This window comes from Sciurus vulgaris (assembly GCF_902686455.1).
Source record: "Sciurus vulgaris genome assembly, chromosome: 5".
NCBI lineage: Eukaryota > Metazoa > Chordata > Mammalia > Rodentia > Sciuridae > Sciurus > Sciurus vulgaris.
In genome coordinates, this window is record NC_136465.1 from 74,301,051 (window position 1) to 74,325,494 (window position 24,444).

The 24,444-nt window shown below is 47.0% G+C and overlaps 1 protein-coding gene across 1 annotated transcript in view; it reads left to right on the forward strand.

Annotated features, from left to right (window-relative positions):
• CLSTN3 (calsyntenin 3) overlaps positions 1 to 20,648 on the forward strand; it is a 30,239-nt gene extending 9,591 nt beyond the window's left edge. The window contains exons 9-18 of the mRNA XM_079140385.1: positions 1,828 to 1,990; positions 2,612 to 2,668; positions 3,460 to 3,617; positions 3,751 to 3,899; positions 10,583 to 10,809; positions 11,084 to 11,254; positions 12,106 to 12,251; positions 12,426 to 12,561; positions 19,259 to 19,461; positions 19,690 to 20,648. Coding sequence (XP_078996511.1) covers positions 1,828 to 1,990; positions 2,612 to 2,668; positions 3,460 to 3,617; positions 3,751 to 3,899; positions 10,583 to 10,809; positions 11,084 to 11,254; positions 12,106 to 12,251; positions 12,426 to 12,561; positions 19,259 to 19,461; positions 19,690 to 19,830 — 1,551 coding nt within the window. The 3' untranslated portion in view covers positions 19,831 to 20,648. The remainder of the gene's footprint in view (positions 1 to 1,827; positions 1,991 to 2,611; positions 2,669 to 3,459; positions 3,618 to 3,750; positions 3,900 to 10,582; positions 10,810 to 11,083; positions 11,255 to 12,105; positions 12,252 to 12,425; positions 12,562 to 19,258; positions 19,462 to 19,689) is intronic.
• The last annotated feature ends 3,796 nt before the right edge of the window (positions 20,649 to 24,444 follow it).

Here is a 24,444-nt window from a genome sequence, read left to right on the forward strand (position 1 = left end):
ATGGAAGCAAGGCCAGTGAGGCTGAGGCACAGTGAACAAGAGGGAAAGACTAGAGAGATGGGCAACAATCAGGTTGTACAGTAGACTTTAGTCACTGGGGTTAGTTTATATTTTGTCCTTTGAGGGATAGGAAGCCTTTTTTGAAGGATTTAAAGGAAGAGTATGACCTGATCAGATTTACATTTTAACAAGATCGTTTTGGCAATGGTGGGAAGACTGTACTGGAGACATAAGTGACAGTAAACAGATAGTCCCCACAAAGGGGCTGGGGACTTGACTGGCATATGACAAGGGAGATAGAGAGACTAGCACAGGAACCCACAGCTCTTAGTTCTGTTTGGACCTGAGAGCCAAAGCACCTGCTGATTGACTGGAATGTGGAGGATGAGGGAAAAGAAAGTTTAAGATGTCTCCTAGGCTACCACTTGGGCAAACATGTGGATGGTAGAGTCATTATTCTACCCAGCAAAAACCGAGGGAATGTGGAAGGGGCATGGATTTTCATCCGACACGTTACATTTAATAGACATGTGAGCCGGGAGGAGTGGTGCCCATCCGTAATCCCAGCAACTCAGGTGGAGGCAGGAGGATTGCAAGTTCAAAGCCAGCCTCAGCAAAGGCAAAGCGCTAAGCAACTCAGTGAGACCCTGTCTCTACATAAAATATAAAATAGGGCTGGGGATGTGGCTCAGGGGTCGAGTGCCCCTGAGTTCAATCCCTGGTACCTCCCTCTTCAAAAAAAAATAGACCTGTGAGACATCCAAATGGAGAGCCCTGGAATGGAGATGAAGGCTTGGAAATTATCAGCATAAAATGACATCTGAGCCATGGGGAATAGATAAGGTAAATCCTAGGCAGTGAGGGGAGAGGGCCTAGGTGTGAGCCTTGAGGGAACCTAAACTTTGGAGGTCGATAAGGCAGAGAGCTCTGCTCCTTTCTTTGCCATCCCCATCCCCAGCTGACTGACACTAGAAGAGAATGCAAAGGGCAGCAGTATTGGTTTCAGTATTCTGTGGGTTAGAAACTACCCTAGAGAGTCCAGTGCCACATACATACATACACACACACACACACACACACGTATATATATATATATATATATATATATTTTTTTTTTTTTTTTTTTTTTTTTTTAGAAAAGTCTATTCACAACGTAGTTTTATGTTTATAGTGCTTTGTTTGTTTTGAGATGAGGTCTCCCTGTGTTGTCAGGCTGACCTTGAACTCTTGGGCTCAGGAGAGATCCTCCTGCTTCAGCTTCTGGGACTCAAGGTGGATGCCAATGCACCTGACTCTTTGCATTTGTATATTTAACTGCATTGGAATTTTATCAGTTAATTGTTGCTGTTATAACAAATTACTACAACCTTAGTGGCTTAAGAAAACACAAATTGATTATCTTACTGTTCCGTGAGTTAGAAATCTGACAGGGTTTCCCTGGGCTAAGAATCAAGTGTCAGCAGGGCCATTCTTTCTGGAGGATGTAGGGGAGAAGTCATTTCCCTGCCTTTTCCAGTTTCTGTAGGCTTCCTACATTCTTTGGTGTGACCTTTTCCTCCATCTTCAAAGCCAACTACGGCCCGCTGAGTCCTCACAGTGCATCACTATAGTTTTAAAGATTTACCTGACTAGTGGAATTTTCAATACTATGTTGGTTGCCTGATAGATTTTGGACAAGGATGTTATTCCTTGAGCTGGTAAGGCAGCCCTGTTGGTAGAACTAGGAACATGTTGGACTGTCCTCCTCAGGAGATGAAGTGGTGCTTGAGGTTAGTTCCCAGAAAAGGAAGTAACTGAGAGATTCTTGCCCTCACCCTGCTCCCCCAGGTCTGCGATGATGAGTGGCACCACTATGCTCTGAACCTGGAATTCCCCACAGTCACTCTCTATGCTGATGGCATCTCCTTCGACCCTGCGCTCATCCATGACAATGGCCTCATCCACCCACCACGAAGGGAACCTGCACTCATGATTGGGGCCTGCTGGACTGGTAGGTCTCCCTGATCTTCTCAGTGAAAACTCAGTGGTTTAGGGTTGGTGAGGGGACATAGGCTGGTCAGGAGTGAGAGAGCAGCCTGACCCTGCAGCTGAGGCCATTTCCTGCATTTCCCTGCAGTTGGGCAGGGTGACTGAATGGTCTCCACTGGAGGAGACCTTGGCCTCTATATCCACTCCCATTTCATGAGTCATCACCTCTGACTTGGTGGATTTCCTTCTGGGTGTCCCTAGAATCTTTCTTTCTATAACTTCTTTCTATAACTTCACTTTATTCCTTTGAAGTGATGATGATCCATTCCCCCACTGGAGGACAGTAACCCTTCAGAGCATTCGACCTTCTAACTTCTAAGCCATTTCTTTCTTTCCTTTTTTTCTTTTGGAGGCACACATATGTGTCTTACCAAGATTCCTGTGTTTTCTCAGCAATGTATTTGGAGGATGGTCTATAACAGAGGCCTGAAATTGAGACATGACACAAGAAGGGTTGGGACTCAGCTTGGAGGTTGCAGGTGCTATTAGGCAGGAGAATGAGAGGAAGACTCTCATTCTTCTCTTCAATCTGTCTCCACAACCTTAGCTCACTGTCACTTTTTTTTTTTTTTTTTGTCCTCAGAGGAGAAGAACAAAGAGAAGGACAAGGGAGGAGACAACAGCACAGACACCACCCAAGGTACTCCGTGTGTATGAACAGGAGGCCAGCAAGTTCTCATCTTAGCTTTCTGATCTGTGCTCCCTTTTCCACCTAAGTCCCATCTAGCCTGTCTAGTTGCTGATGACGGCCACCAGGGGGCAGAGTCACAGAGAAATTTAGCAAAGCCCGGTCTCCTTGGAGCAAAGAAGCTAGCCGTAGCTTGGCTGGATTTTGATTGTTTTTTCCTGCCCACAGAATGTAGGAAAGGGTTTCTCTTGCTGGCTTTTCACATGGCAGAAAGGAGGTGGCAGGAGTCAGACATGCAGGAGGGGAAGAGCTGGGCATCTGTGAAGCTCACACACATTCATCCTGGTCTCCTTGCATGTCACTATGAATACCCTCTCTTGCATTCTCCCTCTTTCCTTTCGGTTTTTCCACTCACCTTCCCGTCCTCCTGGTTTTCTTCTCTCTCTCTCCTTCTCAGAAGCTTTTCTCATTTCTGTTGCTTCTATTTCCACCCCCAGCTTCATCCTGTCTTCTTTGTAGTGCTGGGGATGGAACCCAGGCCAGGCACATGCTGGGCAAGCTCTACCACGGAGCCGCACCCCATCCCGTCTCTGGTCTCATCTTTCTCCCTTCTCCAGCCGGCCCCTTATCTTCACTTCTCTCTCACCTCTCATCTCTTTTCTTTCCATATTTCTCCTCTTCATTTTCTTCTTCAAGTCTTCTGCTCGTTCTCGCTGTCTCTTTCCTCTTTCAGCCTCTGTCCTTGTTCCCTCCTCCCCTTTCCTCCTCTCACCGCTGGGCCTGCTCCTGTGTTCCTGCCCTAGGAGACCCCTTGCCGATCCACCACTACTTCCACGGCTACCTGGCTGGTTTCAGCGTGCGCTCAGGTCGCCTGGAGAGCCGCGAGGTCATCGAGTGCCTCTATGCATGTCGGGAGGGGCTGGACTATAGGGATTTCGAGAGCCTGGGCAAAGGCATGAAGGTATAGCCCCTTCCTCCAGCCCTCTCCTTTCTGGCATGCCCCCGCCCCTCCCCTTCCCCACCTCTCTACCTCTGCTCCCTTCCTCTCCTGCCTCCTGGTCCTGCTCTCAGCTGTGTCTGTGTCTGGGGCCCAGGTCCACGTGAACCCCTCGCAGTCCCTGCTCACCCTGGAGGGGGATGATGTGGAGACCTTCAACCATGCCCTGCAGCATGTGGCTTACATGAACACTCTGCGCTTTGCCACGCCCGGCGTCAGGCCCCTGCGCCTCACCACTGCAGTCAAGTGAGTGTTGGGTGGGCGGGGCAAATCATAGAGCACAGTCAGATAGTTCTCAGCTCCTGGGCCTCAGATGTCACCTAGAGCTAGCCATGCCTCCCCCTCTGGGCCCCCAGAGAGGACAGCTGGTCTGCTGAAGGTCATATAGTTGTGTTGGTAGAAGAATCTAGTCTAGACTCATAACCAGTTCATTATCTTTCCACTAAGTCACACTTTCAGGATTTGGGGGGTTTGATCTTCTCAATGCCTCTATGAGATGTGTGAAGTAGGAGCCAGAAGACTGGGGGCTGGGGACCTGACATTAATCATGACGCAACACTAATTGACTGGATGGCCTTGAGCAAGTAGTGAGCTCTAGTTGCTTCACTAAGCTCTTCCAAAGTCAAACAGGAGGATCCAAGCTAGGGGTTGGCAACGTGTGGTCTGGTCTACTGTTTGTTTTGTAATAAAGTTTTATTGGAACATAGCCATGCCCTTTTATTAACATATTTTCCATGACTGATTTCACAGTAGGATGGTACAGTCGTGTAGTTGGAATTGAGACTATCGGACCGAAAAGAAGAGAATAGTTAGTGTCTAGTGTTTTATAGGGAATTTTTGCTGACCTCTGAATTCTAAGTAAATTATTTTGAATTTATTAAAAGAAAGATTAGATTATTTCGAGACTTAAGTACATATTAGGAATTTGAAAATGCAGATTGAAAGGCAATGAAAGCATAATAGTTAAGGATGCAGGGTCTGTTACTAGCTTTTTAGTATCTGACAAATGTTATAAAGAAGGGATATTAATAGACTCTAGTTCATGGGATTGTTATGAGAATGAAATGATATGTCCCAGATCAAATAGTAGAGTGCCTAATAGAGTGCCTTCTGTAAATGTTGACTATTATATTCACCCCTTATTATGGTCTATGGGGAAGTTTGGGGGAGATACTCTCATTTAGTGGGTGGATTTAGGAGTCAGGATTCCTGTGTTCTCACAGCTCTACCTCAATTTCTCCATAAGCTGTCTGAAGATCAACATCTTTGAGGTATCCTTATCTTGGTAGGGGTTAAAGGGAAGAGGGCTCTGGGCAAGATTAATAGGCTGCACAATTAGAGCTGTAGAAGGCAGTCAATAGCTTTTGGGAATTGGGCTGCTAATCCTTGGTGTGGTCATGGTGGGAAAGGTCACAGGTCATTGAAGATCACATGGCACAGATGAGAGCTGAGTATGCACCCCACCATGCCCTAGTCAGCACTCTAGTTGTTAAGGGCTGCCATCTAATTATGAAGGCCTTAATCCCTCAGAGACCAAGGAATTGTCTCTTTTCCTTCAGCTCAGGAGCCACATCAGAAGGGAGGACTGCTTTTTGCTGCGGGGTGGAGCTCTGCAAGCACAGAAGGAGGAGCTGAGATCCTTCTTGTTGACTGGCTCATCTGAATTCCTTATACCTCTTTCACATCTAAGATAGAGGCTTATCCAAGGACTTGGAACTCAACTTTAGCTCTTTAGAAGAGGAAAGAGGCCTTGATATTTTCTTTATGAGGTTAAGACTGAGAGCTCTTTTCTCTCCATTTCTAGGGTAACCACGTGGTTGGTGCCACCCTAATACTTCCCTTATAGGAGAAAAATTGTGTGCGTGTGTGTGTGTGCGCGTGTGTGTAACAGGGAGAGACAGAGCATGGCAGTGCCTCCCCTTCTCTGATGTATATGCTTGTCCTTGTCCATGTGACTTCCCTAACTTCTAGTATTCAGTTCTTGGACCTCTGTCCATGTAAAACCAGATTTATGTGACTGGTTAATGCTTAAAGGCAACTTTTCTCTAAGATTAAAACATTTTTTATTTTGTTTCTTTGGAGGCCTGTCGATTGATGGTCTGAACCCTGGAACAGATGGAAACCACACCTTTTTCTCCAACTTTGTCTTCTTTCCACATCTTTAGAATTTACACCTGCTTTCTGTAACTTCTATCCAGATGATCTTCCAGCACCTCAACCCAGATGAGCTAATGCTGAAGTAATTAACTTTAACCACTGCCCAAAGTAGCTACTCCCCCTAACTTCTCTTTCTAGTGGCATCTCTGTCCTTGACATAACCCAGGCTAGAAAGCCCTTAGTCATCTTTGGCTCCTCCTGTTTTCATCCTCTGCACACCAGCTGGAGTTTCCAGGCCATCCAGGTCCTGCCTCTGTGCTAGGTGTTTGCAATCTGTTTTCTCTTTTTCTGATTCTGTTGTTGCCCCTCCCACCCAAACTCTCCTTACCTCTCACCTGGCTGATTGCCTCCTAACTCGGTGATCTAGCTCTAGTACACCTTCCACCCTGAAGCTAGGTAAGTGATCTTAAATCTGATTTTTGATCAGCATGATCTCCTGATGAAAAAGATACCAGTGACTTTGTGTCCATGGCATGAAACTTATAAACTGAATTCTTATCATGGCATTTAAGCCCCGAACCATCTGGCACTGGCCTGCCTTTCCTCTGCTCCCCTTAGTGTGCTCATCACCATGCCCTCTACCTTCTGCCTTGGCAAAGTCTAGCCTTCTTTCAAAGCTAGTTCAATTGCTAGTTTTCCTGACTTATTTGTACCTTTCTTTCCCAAGTGCCCTACTCCATTCTCTTTCCTCTGTGCTCTCATGGTTTTTTCTTTGGTCCATTGGTCTAAGGTTTGGGTGCCATACCTAATCTCTTTACCAGATCATGAGTTTCTTTGGGTCAGGGATAGCTTTCTATTCTTATTTGGGTGTCCAGAGCAGTAATGTACTACAGGATTACTCACTGCATTGGAGATGCCTGCTAGAGTTATTTTTCTGGTACAGGAACTCAGGAAGTCCTGGGCATTGGTAACTTCAGGGGCTCTGGGCACATCATACTTGTTGAGGGAATACTTGTTCCATTTTGGCTCTAACAGCCAGCTTGGGCATGCTCAGTAACACTGATAATTAAATCCTTTCTGCAAAATCATTTCAATTAGCACACACAAGCATATGGACCACAGTCCCTACACTGCCTTGTGAAGATTATTTTTTCAAAGGGGAATGTCTTAATTTTGTGCTGCTATAACAAAATACCTGAGACTGGGTAATTTATAAAGAATCAAGTTTCTTTTTTCTTTTTTCATTTTTCTTTTTTATAGTTCTAGAGGCTGGGAAGTTAAAGATTGAAGGGCCATCATCTGGATAGGGTTCCTTGCTGCATTATTCCATGTTGGAAGGGCAGGGTTATGTGTGGGAGGAGAGCAAGAGAGCAAGAATTTGAGCTCACAGCCTCAAGCCCCTTTATAATCAGCATTAATCCATTCATGGGAATGGAGCTCTCATGACCTAAAAAGACCTTCCACTAGGCCCCACCTCCTCACTGCTGTGTTGGGGAGTAAGTTTCCAACACGTGTTTTGGGGGACATGTTCAAACCATAGCATTCTGCCCTTGTCCCCCCCATTCATGTTTTTCTCACATGCAAAATGTGTTCATGCCATCCCAACGGCCCCAAAGTCTTAGCTCATTCTAGTACTAACTCTAAAATCCAAAGTCCAGAGTTTCATCTAAATCAGAGATGGGTGAGATTCAAGGCATGATTCATTCTGCTGCAAATTCCCTTCCATCTGTGAACCTGTGAAATTAAACAAGTTATCTATTTCCAAAATACATGATGGGACAAGCATAATATAGACATTCCCATTCCAAAAGGGAACAACAAGAAAGAAAAAGGGTAACTGGTCCCAAGCAAGTCCAAAAACAAACAGGACAAACAATGTTAAATTTTAAAATTCCAGTTAAATCTTACTCCATGTGCTACCTCCTGAACACACTGAAGTGGGGATTCAGCCCCCAAGGCCTTGAGTAGTCCCGCTTACATGGCTCAGCCCATGTGCAGCTCTCACAGCTTGGAGTCTCATGCCTGTGTTCTTCCAGGTTGGTGTCAGAGGCAGGTAGCTCTGTAGCTGGTGATTGCATTTCCATGACTTCACTAGGCATGACCCTAGTGGGAACTTTCTGCAGGGGTATTGAGCTATAGACCCACTTAGTTCTCTCTGCCGTGGCTCTGTACTTATGAGAAATCTCTTCCTGAGTGCCCTGCTATCTGTGACATGCTTTGACATCTAGGTGAAGGAAGCCATGACCCCATAGCTCTTGTATTTTAAGCACCTGCAAAGTCAGCACCATGTGGATGTCACCAAGACTTAACTGCTCGCACCCTTCAGAGAAGTGGTCTAAGCTGAGTCTGGGATGGCTGAGCAATGGTCAAGGGTGCTGCACCAGCATGTGGGGAGCAAAGACTGGCGGTGGCACAAGGCTGAGGATGATGATTTCTCTTGGGTACCCTGGGTTGTTCACTTGGGACTGCCTCAGGATCTCTGAAATACCTTTGGGGACATTCTCTCATTGTCTTGATACCTAACACCTTACTTCTTTCTTTTTTTTTCCTTTGGTACAGGGGATTGAACCCAGGGACACTTAACCACTGAGCCACATCTTCAGCCCTTTTTCTATACTTTATTTAAAGACAGGGCCTCGTCAAGTTGCTGAGGCTAACTTTGAACTCACAATCCCCTGCCTCAGCCTCCCAAGTCGCTGGGATTACAGTAATACACCATCGCACCCAGCTACCTTACTTCTTTCTATTCATGCTGATTCCTTTTTAGAGAGTTGTTTGGTCATACTTTAGCACACTTTTTCATTCTTTACTTGACCAGGCTATGAATCCTTTAAATCTTATAGTTCTTTTTCCCTTTTAGTTATAAATTCCATCTTTATTTATTTTCTGGTACTAGGGATCAAACCCAGGGACACTTTACCACTGAGCTACATCTACAGCCATTTTAAAATTTTATTTCGAGACAGAGTCTTGCTAAATTGCAGAGACAGTCCTTTAACTTGCAATCCTCCAGAGTTGCTGGGATTACAGATGTGCACCACTGCACCTGATTATAAATTCCAGCTCTAAATAATTTCTTTTTTTTTTTCCATTTTACCATATGTGGTTAAAAGTAGTCATGCAACCCTTGCAATATTTTGCTTGGCTATTTCTTCTGCCAGATATTCCAGTTCATTGCTCTTAAATGCTTCTTTCCATAAAACCTCAGGCATGAATACAGCTCAGTTAGATTCTTTGCCAACTTATAAAAAGGATTGCCTTTTCTCCAGTTTCCAATAAGATAATCCTCACTTCTGTCTGAGACCTCATCAGAATGGTTTTACTGTCCATATTTCTACTAGCATTCTGATCATCTCCTCTTAAATAATCTCTAAGAAGTTCCATTCTTTCCCTATAGTTCTTCTCTCTGAACCCCCACTAGAATTACCCTTAATGCTCCATTCATGGCAGTAAAGACTGTTTTCCAGCATTCACTTCAAAACTGTCTCAGCCTCCACCCATTAACCAGTTCCAAAACTGTTTCCATATTTTAGGCATTGGTTAAGCAATACCCCACTTTTTTGTTACTAATTTCCTTAGCTGGTTTTCTGCTGCCATAATGGAATAACTGAGTCTAGGTAATTTATAAATAGTAGAGATTTGTTTCTTACAGTTCTAGAGGCTTCAAAGTCCTAGACTGAGGGACTGGCATTTGTTGAGAGCTATCTTGCTGCATCATCCCATGGTAGAAGGGTAGAAAGAGAGTGAGAGTTGGAGGGAGAGATCAAATTCATAGCATGAGACTTTTATAATCAGCATCAATCCACTCATGAGGAGGAGCCCTCACCATTTAAACCCCTTCTGTTAGAACCCACCTCCTGGCACTGTTGTATTCGGGATGAAATTTCCAACACATACTGTTTTGAAAATCTATGAAAAATATATTATGGAACTTCTTTATAAATAAATTCCCTTGGTGAAAACTTAGGCCCTAAATAGTGGCTTCAGTTTAGTGGAAAGATCAGTGGACCTTAGTTTAAACCTTGACTCTTAAACTGTCAAGTTTTTGTGGCCAGATGTTTGATCTAAGAGTTTAGGTGCCTTCTCCCTATTGTACAACATCAAAGCAAGTTTACTATGAAAGACTATGGGCAAAACTCTTCATAAACTGGTTAATGCTATGTGATTGTGAGGTGTCATTATTTTTGGAAAAGGTGGGACTGGAAGTGCTCCTGGGAACAGCTTCTGAGCAGCTGTCCTGTAGTTTGATTTGGCTTGGCAGAATCCTCCAGGACCAAGGCCCAGATCACCAAACTGCAGGGGGTGGATCTAGGTCCAAGGTCAGATTATCTCACCTCCCTGTCAGTATCTCTGATATCAGAGAATAGAAGATACACCAAGGAAGAGGACCTCCCTTGATAGAATTTCCACCTTTCCCCATTTTTAAATTTTGGGTCACATATCTGCCAGATATTATACTGAACCCATGTAATTTTTACTCCCTGGTGAAGAACTGTGTGTGTATATACATTTTTGTTAGTTCAGTTTATTTTTCATTAAAATAAAACTTGACAGACATTCCATAGTCTTGGGGCATGGCATTGATGATGTGATCACCCCCACAGGTTGGGACCATCTCCCCTTCTGTCCCTGACCTTTTCCTGCAGTGACGTCTTATCAGGAAAGGAGACCTTCCCTCCATCTTTGCTGTGGGTATTGGGGTGCAGAGACATGGTCTCCTCCCCAACCCTGCTCTAACATGAGGGCTGCACTGTAGAGCTGGAGGCCCAGAGGGATGAAACAATTTTCAGGGAGGGGGCAATGAAACTGCTTATTTCCCCTTTCTCACATAGATGTTTCAGCGAAGAATCCTGTGTCTCCATCCCTGAAGTGGAGGGCTACGTGGTGGTTCTTCAGCCTGACGCCCCGCAGATCCTGCTAAGTGGCACCACTCATTTTGCCCGCCCAGCTGCAGACTTTGAGGGACCTGAGGGGGTCCCTTTGTTCCCTGATCTTCAAATCACTTGCTCCATTTCTCACCAGGTGGAAGCCAAAAAGGATGAGAGTTGGCAGGGCACAGGTGAGGATGATCCAGGAAGCGACATCATCCAGATGTCTGGGCTAGTAACCTTTCAGGGTTACTGACTAGTACAACTCACACTTAAGAAACAGAGCGGTGGGAGGCCCATGGGTATAAAGAAACCACTGTGGAATGATCATGAAAACAAAGACTGATTTCCCTTAAGGATGCCCTTTGGGGTGGGGCCAGTGGCTATAAGGTGATGATGATAATGGTGGACTTCACAACCTCAGCGGAACCAGCTCTGACCCAGACCCTGACTCTTCCCACCCAGTGACAGACACGCGTATGTCGGATGAGATTGTGCACAACCTGGATGGCTGTGAAATTTCCCTGGTGGGGGATGACCTAGACCCTGAGCGGGAAAGCCTGCTCTTGGACATGGCGTCCTTGCAGCAACGAGGGCTGGAGCTCACCAACACATCAGCCTACCTCACCATTGCTGGTCAGTGGGGCCTGAGAGCCTGTCCTCTTTTTGTGTGTGTGCCTCTCCCTTTGATTAAATTCTTAGGAGACCCAGAGTGTCCTTTTTCCAGGCCCAGGGATGTGACCAAGTGCCAACTTGTACCTTCCTAGCTGGAAGATCTTTTGACTTCCAGATTGTCCATTGGGGAAGTGTGCTGGGGTGTGAGCTCTGGCAATTTCTCTCCTCCCTCTCCTCTCCATAGTCTGGCTCACTTCCACTTCTGCTTCCACTTCTGTTCTCCGTTAGATCTCCTTCATCTCTCTCCTCCTCTGGCTCAGTCTTCCCAGACTAGCTAGCTCATCTAGCTGTTTGGTAGTACTGGTCATCTTCTCTATCTTCCATCTCCCTGTCTCATGTACACACCATAGCTTTAAGTTAAGTGCTCATCTCATAATGACTAGTGGGGAGTGATGCTTTGGTGATTTGCAAAGGAAGGCTGCTATTCTCTGAAGGGCCTTCCTCAGGGCCCTTCCGGTGGCCAGCTCCCACTGGAACAGAAGAAGGTGCTATGACCAGTTCCCTCCTATTGTCATTCCCTCCCAGGGCCTCACTGAAGCTGTGTGTTCCCTGTTTCCTTTCTGCTTGCCTCCTCCCTTCTGTCTTGCAGGATATCCTTATTTCCTCCTTTTCATTCTTACCTAGAAGCAACTGAGTTAGTAGAGAAGGACAAAGCAGAAAACTGCCTTAGTTGCTTTACCCAAGTCCATCCAAGTGGGGGGGGAGCATTTCTTCCTCTGACACATCCTGTTGTGGGGTGTGAAAAATCCCTTCTATGGCTTTGTCAGCTAGTGGGAGTCCAGGGTCCTGCACTGAGTCTACCTCCTCCCCAGGGGTGGAGAGCATCACTGTGTATGAAGAGATCTTGAGGCAGGCTCGTTATCGGCTACGACATGGAGCTGCCCTTTACTCCAGGAAATTCCGTCTCTCCTGCTCAGAAATGAATGGCCGCTACTCCAGCAATGAGTTCATCGTTGAGGTACCCAGAAAATCTCCTTTTTTCCACAGCTACTATCCCCTGGCAAGGAGCGAGGGTGGGGTGGACTCAACTCGACAGTGGTGGGCAGGATTTCAGATATGGAGCTGTGCTCTGAAGGAGTGAGGAGGGGCCTTGGGAGAAGCATTGTGCCCATGGAGCCCTCCCTCTGCCCAGGTCAATGTCCTGCACAGCATGAACCGGGTTGCCCACCCCAGCCATGTCCTCAGCTCCCAGCAGTTTCTGCACCGTGGTCACCAGCCTCTTCCTGAGATGGCGGGACACAGCTTGGCCAGCTCCCACCGGAACTCCAGTACGTAAGGCTAACTGGGTCCTGGCAAGAGAGGTGGGTGTCAAGTGAGGGGTGGTCACTGGTATTACTCCTTTCCACCCTTGGGAGGAGAGGAGAGGGGAGACCAGTTGATTCTGTTTCCTGTGGTACCTGTTTTAGTTGACAGCTGTGGACTAATCCCTTTATCCTGCTGAGTCATTGACTCCCTTGTGAACAAGGTATGCCCTGAGTTACTGAAGGGACACTTGTGCCTGGAATCATAAGTCAAGGTGTGGCTTAGGTGTCTGTTGTTCCTGTTGACGAACCTTCTCCCAAATTAGCTCTGGACTTAGAGATCCTATGCAGTGGAGCTATCAAGCATTCATTAAGCACCTACAAGGTACTAGCACTGTCCTAAGATGCTATTTGGGATATAAAATATTATAGAACAGATACAATTCCTGTCTTCAAGGAGAGAGTTGGTACTTTTACATGTGTCATTATGTGCTATCTGTAAAGTCATAAGAGTATTTCTAGAACAAAATATGCAAAGTGTTACCTCCAGATGGGGTGCTGCCTTTAAAGCAATCTCACTTCCCAACCATGGCCCTTTACCACAGTACAATTATTTTCCAGTACAAATTGCTCATTTGTAGAAAAACTAGAAAATACAAGTATACAGAAAAAAAATGTGCCTTGCCTTACGGTATATTATGTTCCAGTCTTTTTTCTATGCCTATTTTTCTCTTTTTAGAAATTGAGATCAAACTATTTTGTAACCTGATGTTTATACTTAATATTATAAAACAAGTCTTCATTACTAAAAAAATGAATAATGATGCTGACATTGCTGAAAGTGATTTTTGGAATCCCTCTTTAGAATTTTTTTTCAAAGCCCATTCAGGAGGTATATTTATTTTTGTAATTTTGGGGACCTACTTCACTTTTAACCCAGTTCAGTATTATCCAACTTCATCATCTACTTTTGTCAGAGTTGGCTCTGGATATCATTCTACTTTTTTAAACATTAAAACCACTATCAAAGGTCATAGACTTGTCACTTTTGGAAAAATGTCAAAGGGTTGTGACACAGACTCTGAAACCAACTCCCCAGGGAGTTCCACAAATGCTTTCTTCAGGGAAGTTCAGGGTCACTGAACAGTACCATGAAAGTAAGCATTCATCTCAATACATGTAATGGTAATACCAACAAACAGGCTCTTGCTGTCTGTGTTAATGGGTTCACATGTATTAACTCATTTTGCCATTACAAACCAAAAATGAAATAGTACTCCCTTTAAATATAAGGAAACAGAGGCACAAAGAGGTCAAATATCTTACCCAAGGGCACACAGCTAGAAAAAAGATGGAACTAGATTTAAGTCCAAGCAACATGATTCCAAATCACATGCACTAACCATGGCCCTCAACCTCCTCCTCACATGGTTATGCTTTTTTAGTCTCATTACTTTAGAGTTGTACCTAATTGGGGGCTCCTGAGGGGCTTCCCAAAATTTTTTCATCAGGCTAGCTCCCCTGGTCCTCCCAGGTATTCAGTCGGTCTCTTCTCTTCTTGCAGTGGCCTCCACCTACACTGTCTCTGTGTTTCCTTGTCCCTGGGACTGGCTGTCTCCACAAAAACAGCTGCAGAGTCCTTTCTGTCAGTTCTACTGCGATTTGTTACAGCAAAGTAGATGGGAATAGAAGAGAGAGGGGATATAAGGTGTAATCAAGTTGCAAAGGTTCAAAGACACTTCACCCAGTATTTTAGACATACTAACAAACGAAACCTGTTTTGTTTTGTGTGTGTGTATGTGTGTCTTTTTTTTTTTTTTTAAACACTTGGGGCTAGTCGTATCTATATCCCCTATGACTCCTTAGTTCTTTCTCTCATTCTTTTCTTGGAGATCTGGGTGTGCTTCTGGGCCTGATAAGATTCTCTTTCTCTCTCTCTTTTTTTTTTTTAAGTTGTTGATGGACCTTTATTTGATTCATTTATTTATATACGGTACTGAGAATCAAATCCAGTGCCTCCTCACACATGGTAGGCATGTGCTCTACCACTGAGCTACAACCTCTTTATTCTATTCTATTTTGGTAGGAGACCCCAGGTGAGGTAGTCCTTGTTTTTTTTTTTTTTTAATATTTTTAGCTGTAGATGGACACAATACCTTTATTTATTTATATGCAGTGCTGAGGACCAAACACAGTGCTTCACCGTGCTAGGCAAGTGCTATCCCACTGAGCTGCAACCCCAGCCCAATGTTACAGAACTTCCTCCCATGGGGTGTCCAGCTACCCTGCACTGGCTGGTCCCATAGGCAGCATTTCTCACCCACTACCCGCCAGAGATGCTGTGAGTGGGGCTGATGCTTACAGGTGTTAACTCCTTTTCTCCCTATGGTGAAGCTCAGGCTTCCTGTCCTTTGTTCTAAGCCAGTGTCTGGGTCAACTGAGCTTTCCTCTGAGATTTGGGGGTGGGGGTGAAACTGGGGATTGAACCCAGGGACCTCAAGTGCTCTACCACTGAGCCACATCCCCAGTCCTTTTTCATTTTGAGACAGGGTCTCACTAAATTGCTTAGGGCCTTACTAAATCGCTGAGGCTGGCTTTGAACTTTCAATCCTCTTGCCTCAGCCTTGTGACTCACTGGAATTAAAGGTGTGGCTGCCACATCCAGCCCCCGCCCCGAGAGTTTAATTAGAATAGCAGCCTGCTTTTCCTTCTTCCCTTATTTCAGCCTGAGTGGGCACAGGGTTCACAGTTTCCCTGAGGACATTGCCTACCTCTCAGGTGACCTTTTCACATGCCTTTTCTGACTCCTCAAGGTGCTCCCTCCCTTTCACCTCCGAAGTCCAAAAGTGGTGTTGCAGAACTGTGGTTTCACAATATCCAGCTGTAATCATATAGAAGCAGAGATGTGATCTCCTCCAGTGGAACTAAGGCACGTTTCTCTGCAGCTCCTAAGATTGGTGTGTATTGGGACCGTCAGGGAAGGTTTTGTGGATATGTAAAGTTTGAACTTGGACCATAGAGAGAAGAAGGTCTTCTCTGAATATGAGGAGCATGAGAAAGAATGTAAATTTGAGAATTTGAGAGGGTGATTAAGGGTGTTTATGGTTAGGGAGAGCAAGGTTGTCTGAGTTGATGAAGACATTATTTATGTATTTATGTAGTTGTTCCAAACTTTGATGTACATCAGAGTCATCTGGGGAGCTTTAAAAAATCCTGGTGTTTAAGTGACATCCAATGGATGAGATCAGACTGTATGGGGCTGAGGACACCAGGTATCAATGAGTTTAAAGATCCTTACTTGAGTTCATTGGGCAGAAAAGTTTGGAAGTCATTTTCCTACTGTTTCCTACAATTATCTGAAGCTTTGCAGAAAGACCCACGAAGAAATAGGATTAAAAAGAAAATGAGCCAGCACAGGGACATTGGCTAGCTCCTTAGGCAGCTGAGGCAGAAAGGATGACTTGAGCCCAGGAGTTTAAGGCCAGCCTGGTAGCATAGCGAGACCCTATTTCAACAAAAAACCAAACACCAACTAACCAACCAACCAAAAAAACCCAAAACCAAAAAACAACAACACACCTGGTGCAATGACACATGTCTGTAATACCAGCTACTAGGGAGACTGAGGCAGGAGGATTGCAAGTTTGAGACCAGTCTAAGCAACTTAGTGAGACCCTGTGTAAAAATAAAAGAAAAAAGGTTGGGGCTCTAGCTCCATGGTATAGCACTTGCCTTAAACTACATGAGGTCCTGAGTTTGATTCCCAGTATTGCAACAAAAACGAAACAAACAAACACACAAAAACAACGACACTTAATAAAAAGAATATGAACTAGGAAATAATGAGGAAGGGATAATGATGAAAGAAGAATAAAATGAAGCAAAAGAATAAAGTCAGTTTATAAAATACATACTCTTAGATACAGTGCAGTTGTAAGTATAGACCATAATTTTGATTCTGAACTTCCTTGTGGCTAAAGCAAAAGGAAACCTGAGAAGTTATGGAAGTCATAGAACAGGGACCAATTGGAATTTCTAGAGAAGTTCTGGGACTGAGATCAGAAGACTTCTCTCCTGAAGCACTTTCTTCATAAAGAGGGCACTATGTGGGGCTGTAGATAGGGCTTTCAATAGTGCTGTTCTGATTACATGGGCCATTTGCTAAAACGCCCCTTAAGGTCAGTCATAGAGGTCATTCAAGGGAAGAATTAACTGCTAGGATCTAATGCAGCAAGAAATGTTGACTGGACTTCTTAAATGTAAATTTTTGTCGGTAGCTAAAAATCCTCCCATCTCCCTGGTCTCCTGGCTCGTCTTAACTTAATTAACCAGACTTGTTTGGCTACACAGAGTATCTGCATTTTGTCTTTCTGATGGTCCTTCCTTATTCCTAGTAATCAACTTGTCATTTCCTTCACCAGGCCAGGGGCTCAGAGGGATAATTTATTTATTGGTACTAGGGATTGAACCCAGGGGCATTTAACCATTGAGCTGCATCCCCAGCTCTTTTTATTTTTTATTTACAGACAGAATCTTACTAAGTTGCTTAGAGCCTCACTAATTTCGGAGACTGGCTTTGGCTTTATAATCCCCTTGCCTCAGCCTCCTGAGCCTCTGGGATTACAGGCGTGTGCCACGCCCATTAGGACAAATGCTTTTGATAAGGCACTCACCAGAAGTGTGGCTTGTTCTTGTTGTGCCCATAGTGCCTGTTCACCTGCTGTGGGCCCACTCCGAGGATGGCGTTGCCACTCCTTCTAGAGCCTGGGTTTAGCCACAGGGGCCATCTGCTGGTGGGTCACCCACCACCAGGTCTTTTCCTTTGACTTGGAGACCTGGGAGGGACTGTTTGGAGCAGGTGCACAGAAAGGGCAGCTCTGTCCCCTTCTCTCCTCCTTCCTGATCTCCAGCCAGTTGAGGAATGCTGATCCAGGCAGGCCAATCTTTGTCTTGGAGCTAGTTAGTGCCCAGGAAGCCTACCCACTCTGCCCTGCAGAGCCAGCTGTGCTCTGCAAGTGGCTCCAAATGGGCTGTAGGTCGGGTCAGGATGGGTATCAACTTGGCAGAGAGCCATCTGGGTGGCCTCAGGGAGGTGCGTGGGTGGCTGGCCTGCCTAGTCCTGGTGTTTTCACTCACCTGGTTGGCCCTGGAGCGGGTGGCAGCAGGAGTGTTTGACTGCTGGTGAGGAAGGGTCTGCAGCAGGTTGTGCGGTGAGGGGCTCCTGTGCCATGTGCTTCTCTGTGCTTTGCTCTGTCTCTTGATATGTGATCATGTAATGTGGGTAAATTTGGAACTGGGTTGGAATGTAATATTGTGTGTGTGTGTGTGTGTGTGTGTGTGTGTGTGCATATACCTCTGGGGGCTTGCTTATGTGACTGCTAATCTGTGGGTGTGTGTGTATGTGTGTCTAGGACACACACACATAGACTAAGCCCAGGGTTGAGCTGCCATGTAGTGGTGTGAACCATGTGGCGTGTAGTGACCCAGATGCCCGCAAGGGCCCTGGGCCTGGGCTTGCGTCTGTGGGGTCTCTACTTACACTTGCTGTCCCTGGTACTGTGGGCTCTCCCTCTTTGCTTCCTCATGCTTCTCCGAGTGCTACGTATGTGTTTGCAGAAAAGAGGCAGGGTTGTGTACAGGGCTGTTTGCTCTGTAGCCCTCACAGCCCAAGTCTATACTGTTTACATCTTCCTTCAGGGGCTTGCTTGGTCTGCTCAGCTGGCAGGGAGCTGGGTGATGTCACCCATATGGCTTTTGTATGCTTTGCTAGAGACCCTTAGATGGATTTTATTAATCCCGTGGTGTGAGCAGGCTGCCAGGTGTCTGGTGAGGGCAGGTGTGCAGGCTGGCAGAGGCCTAGCTCAGTTGAGGGGCATGGCAACATTTGTCCAGCTGTGTGCCCACACATTCTTCCTGGGTATGTACCTATGCATGCATATCTGCTTTGCTGCCATCAGCTCAAGGGTCCTTGTGAAAGTACTTGTGCCCTTCCGTTTCTCACTGCCTGTCAGGGTCCTTGCCCCCCTGAACCTGGGCATCAAAGTGAGGCAGCAGGGCCAGAGGCATGGTAGGGCCAAGGAGGAGGCAGGGCTGCCTCAGGGGGAGATGACTAGGGAGAAGCCCCAAACCACCAGGAGCCTCCAGCCCTCAAGAAGAAGGGAGGTGTCACCCAGCAGGAATGAGCCCAGATCAGGTGGGTAAGAGAAGGGGTTTCTCCTTGCCCCTTGGACCTGTCCCCAGTCTTGGGGCCTGCTTTCAAGCAGCCAGGCTAAGTTGGGAGTCTGCTTCCCCTCCTGTCCATCAAGCTTCTGTAGTGCTCTGTTCTGTTTCCTCTGGGTACTGGGCTTTCTAGATTGAGTGGTGTCTGGGTAAGGCACATGCAGAAAGACTAGGCAGATTCCAGTCCCTGTCCTCTGTCTCTGCTGATGCCAGGGTTGTTCGTGGCAGGGCGGTGTCCTGTGCCTTCTTTTCCCATCAGCCTTCCTGTCTGTGGCTCCCCTTGGCTATTGCTGTAGCCATTCTCCTTCCCTCCCTCTCCTGTTTCTTGTCCTAACTAGTGGATTCTGTTTCTCAGACTGTCTTCTTCTGGGCCACTGTGGATGCTGTCTTGTCCTAACTGGGGACTTCCTCTGCCTGGCAGCCTCTTCCCCCAAATCCCTCCCCACTCCTCCCTGGGCCTGAGGCCCCCACTTGTGTCATGCTGACCTCCCCACTCTCCCCACAGTGGTCCCCAGTGCCGCGACCCTCATCATTGTGGTGTGTGTGGGCTTCCTGGTGCTCATGGTCATCCTGGGCCTTGTGCGCATCCACTCCCTTCACCGCCGCGTCTCAGGGACTGGTGGACCCCCAGGGGCCTCCAGTGACCCCAAAGACCCGGACCTCTTCTGGGATGACTCTGCTCTCACCATTATTGTGAATCCTATGGAGGTGAGTGGCTCTGAGGAATGGGGAGGTCTATGGAGTGAAGCTCACCTGGAACATACCCAGTCAAGACCCCTGGGTCCCATGTGAAAGCTCTTGTTGCAGTGAGTAGGGAGGAAGAAGGTTCAGACTGGGAGTGAGGTAGGGAGAGGGTAAGGGGACTGAGGGAGGCATGGCTCCTAAAGGAGAGACCCTGGGTGTGATCTTTGTCCTCGCTGTTTCCACCCTCTCCAGTCCTATCAGAATCGGCAAGCCTGTGTGGCGGGGGCTGCTGGTGGCCAGCAGGAGGAGGAGGACAGCAGTGACTCAGAGGCAGCTGACTCCCCTAGCAGTGACGAGAGACGCATCATCGAGAGCCCTCCACATCGCTACTAAGGCCTACATCCTGGACCAGAGAGAGAAAGAATTCTGCCCCGGTGAGACAGAGACGCCCAGGAAAGAAAGGGAGAAGGACATTCTTAGAGAAGAGAGACCGAGAGGGAGAGAGTTCTCCAGAAGAGCTGTCCTTTAGTCTCAAAACCCCAGCGGACCCCACTGGAGTTGCCCCAACTCTTTCTCCTCCCTCCTACCCCTCCTGTCTCTGGGCTGTCATTCCCTGTGGCATCTGGGCTGGGTGACTCTGGCTGTCCTTTCTGCCTCCCGTGGCAGCTGCCCCCTTGGCTCACCATGTCTCTGTCTGCCCCCAACCAGTCACGCACTGTACTGGGGAGGGGACGGCATTAGCCATGGCTGGGACAGGTGGGATCAAGGGAAATCCTCTGCTCTGCCCTTCTCTACTCTGTCCCGTCCACGGGATGCCCTCCTCCCCTGGGCTCCGTGGAGGAGGAAGGCCAGGCCTTCCCTGCCTCTCTTCTGATCCCCTCCTCTATTTCCATTTCACTCTGGGGATCCCTGCTCCTCCACCTCTCCCCGTTTCCTTCCTTTGTTGTCCTCTTTCCTCCTGCCTTTGCAGTCCTGAGGTCCTATAGCTCCTGCCCCTTCTTTCATGACCTGCTTGTGGCTAGGTTGTGGGGATGGGAGGGAGAGGGGAGCCCCAGGTGTATTATATATAATGTATATTTTTTCAATGTTGTCGTGAGCGCAGCCCCTGTGTTCCTGTGTGCAGCTCACCGCCTTGTGTGTGCGTGTGGCATCGTCATGTCCTGGGGTGAGGGAAGGTGATGGGTGTGGCGAGGGAGGGGACACACCCTAGGGTTTTCAAATAAAACAATAAGAAAAAACTCAAGGAGCTGCCTTCTACCTGCCTGATCCTGTGTGGGCGTGGGTGGCAGGCAACGGGGTCTCAGGGCCATTCAGGTCTGAAGGGGCAGGACTGACAGATAAATCCCTAGGGTTCCAGGCTAGTGGGAAGGTAATATGGGGGCAGGTGGCTCTCACTGTCTCCTTCCTTCAGTACCCCCATAAAATAACAAACAACTCAGGAAATGCCACAGACACCTGGACAGATGCTGCATGCTTTGTAGGGGACACCGCCAGCCTCTCCCTATCACTTGGCACATCCTGCCTGACGACATGGGCTCCAAGTCTGGGAGTTCAGGGAGAAGGCAGGCAACTCTGCTGTCTGGAACTAAAAGGGATCTGGAGCTCTCTTTGCTGATCAGTCTGTGGCCCTCAACCCAGGGGACCTTTGCTTTGTCCACATGGCTCTCCTGACATGGTTGCTGAGTGGCCTCAGCCTTGCCATGCTGACCTGGCAGTCCAGCCTGAGGTCAGACAGATTCTGGTCCTTCCTTGGCCTTTTGGGCCACTGGTTCTCTGGTCCAAGTGGTAAAGGAATAAAACAGATGGAGTTATCTAGAAGAGTGAGCCACTGTGGGAACATCATTCCTGTGCTCTCCTTGCCCTGGGAAACACCAGGGACACTAAGCCTTGGTTCCTTTCTACAGAAAGAAGGGAGTGAGAGTATCAGTAAGATTGCTCCTAATTTTCTGTAATATGGTGAGGTGGCGGTGGAGTTCTCTGGTCCTATTCCCGCTTCTACCAGGTGCCTCTGTCCTAGCCCGTGGCTTCAACTACCAGCTGAATGTTGATGCCACATTTTTATCTTCCACTCAGATCTCTTTCCTAATTGCTATTTCCACCTACCTATTGGTACCTCCACCTGGGCATCCCGTGCGTCAAACTCACCTTTGCCTGAATTCTTCTGTATTCTGGGTTACCTATTCCTATTACCTTCACCCAGTTACCTAAGCCAGAAACCTGGGAGTCAGTCTAGATTCCTCCCTCCCTTCAACCCCATGTCCAAATGGTGACTAATCAGTCATTGCTATATCTTAAATATGACTTTCTCTTCCTCTGCTGTTGCCTTGACTCATGTCCTCTTCGTTTTTCACCTGGTCTGTTCCAAGAGCCTCCTACCTGCCCTAGTCTTTGATGTCTTACTCCATTCCATCCCATCCGTAACTCAGTGACTCTCTGGTTATGCCACTCCTGTTTGGAACCTTCCGTACCTCCCTGTCATTGCTTGGGTCAAGCCTCTTGGCAGGCCTCTTAACCCAGGTGGATCAGGTCCTGCCTCCCTCCCTTCCCGATCTCTTTGTTGTCACCATCACTGCACACCTGGGTTCTGGTCACACGAGCCATTTATACTTCCCCAAATTACCCCGCTCTGTCTTGCCTGTGTGTCTTTGCAGGTACTGCTCTTCCTGCCTTGCATGCCCTTTTCCCATTCCCCAGCAATCTTATTACTGAAGACTCAGTTCAAATGTCACCTCTTCCAGAAAGATGGATCTCCATGACAGTACTTTCCATGGGGCTGCAGCACATGTCTATCACAGATTCTCTGTATCCTCAGCAACTCACATGGGTCCTGACACACAGCAGGGGCCCAGGAAATGATGAATGAGGTTGTGCATCGTTCTCAGACTCAGAATTTACCAATAGGTGGAGAGAGAGCAGCGTGGGTGATGCGCTGGCCTGGGGAGTCAGGGGACAGAGGGTGGCCAAGCAGATACCCTACAGCAGCCTCTCCCGTAGTGGTCTGCCTACATGTCAAGCTGTTGTGTCAGTGCTTGCAAGCAACACCATGTGAGAAGCAGCCCTACCTGTTCATCCTGGAACGCCTCTGAAGCTCCAGGTAGAGGTCAGAAGCTCGAGACACTGAGAGCTCTAGCTCTCAAAGACATATGAATTGCAGGTTTTAGTTTGTGATCTTGAATTTTAGTGTGTTCAACCCCCTCTCTACTCTCTTTGTATCCTCTTAGTCCTCACTCACCCTGGCCTCGGAGGCCACAGTTTCCCACTGCAGAGGAGTGGAAGCCAGGTGAGATCCATTATTTCCATTGGTCCTTGGAGTCCCTTATACCATAGTTGAGACTTGGGACTTGGAGTTTTTATTCACCTCCAGATCAGGCTTTAGGGGCAGAAAGCCTGCAGGTGAGAGGGCAAGCTGGCTTTTAATGTACACATACCTGCAGACTGTCACGTGGCAGCATACAGTCTCTCTTATAGCATCTGTTTAACCTCATCCTACCTCTTGACCCTCCTAGAGCATCAGTCCCTGATTTTTTTTTTAAAATTTTTTTTATGCAACCATTCTGGACTGGGGTTGTGGCTCAGTGGTATAGCGCTTGCCCAGCATGTGTGAGACCCGGGGTTTGATCCCCAGTACCACATATAAATAATTACATAAATAAATAAGTAAATAAAGAAAATAAAGTTTCATCAACAACTAAAAAAATATTAAAAAAAAAAAAAAAAAAAAAAGCAACCATTCTACATTAGTTTCCTTGGAAACAGCCTCCAGAATCAGAACCATTGGCCACCAATTATTTCTTGTTCCCTGTTCCTCTTCTTATCCTCAGCCTCTGACACACAAGGGCCCAGTCCACTATCTCCCTTTATGACAGATGGGCAGGTCACATGGGGTGTTTATGTCAGTGGGATCCTGAAGGCCTGTGAAGACCTTGAATTCTTTATTCCAACACATGCCCTGAACTGTTCTCGATTCTCAACTTGTCTTCCTTCTCTCAATCTGTCTCTAGCATGCACACACACACACACACTCACACAGACTGGAAATAGGGATCAGGTAAGAGGCAAGACGCCAACTCCAATGATGCAGGCAAAGAGCAGCAGGCAGGAGTCCAAAAGGTTTTTTATTTTTTTGTTCAAGATCTTTTGGAAAGATGTTCCCTAACCTCCCTCACAGAAGCTGGCAAAGCCTCAGGATGTCAGACTTGGCAGTGTTTCCAATTCACCTATTTCCAATTTAATTAGAAACAGCATACACATTTCCCTTGGCCCCACTCAAAATTTTCTTCCTGGGAGGTGGGGAGGTTGTTTTCCTCTTAAGTTTACTCTTTGCAGTGAAAATTAATTAGCTTCTCAAAAGGTGCATTAGGAAGAGCTATGCCTTTGGGAAAAAAGCCATGCTGTAAAAGCAGATACGTAACTACTAATTCAGAAACAAAATGTGTCCTTACTGTTATCCAACCAGAGATGTGAAAACTCACTTTTGTGCTGTTGGGGTGGGTGGACACAAAAGTGTGCAAAGGTGTGGGTCTGCCCACTTTGGGATTCCACTCTATAGCATTCAGGCTGATGCACTGCTCAGCAACACTTCTAAGAACACCCATCACCCCCCGCCTTGGGAGTTCTACAGATCTGCTCCAATCTTCTAGGAGCTGTGGAAGATCTCATTTCCTTCAGATTAGCTCCATGTCAGGGGTTCACCAAAGTGAATCCACTAGGATCCCTAAAGCCAACACAACTCGGTGCTCCTCTGGCCTGTTTTGATCCACTGGATCCTTCAGAACCTGAATATTTCCTGGGGACATCCATAAGCATGATATGGAGATGAGCAGATGACCATTAGATTCTTCTGTGCACTGTGGGTACTGGTTTCCTCAATGCCACCTCAGGGAACACTCTCCTCACCCAGGGTCCTATGGAGGACCTGCTCCTTCATGCTGCCTCCTGGAGGGAGGGAGGCAGGAGAAAGTGAGATAGGTGTGGAGACAGGTGAGCCCTTGGCAGGCTGGTGTCTGG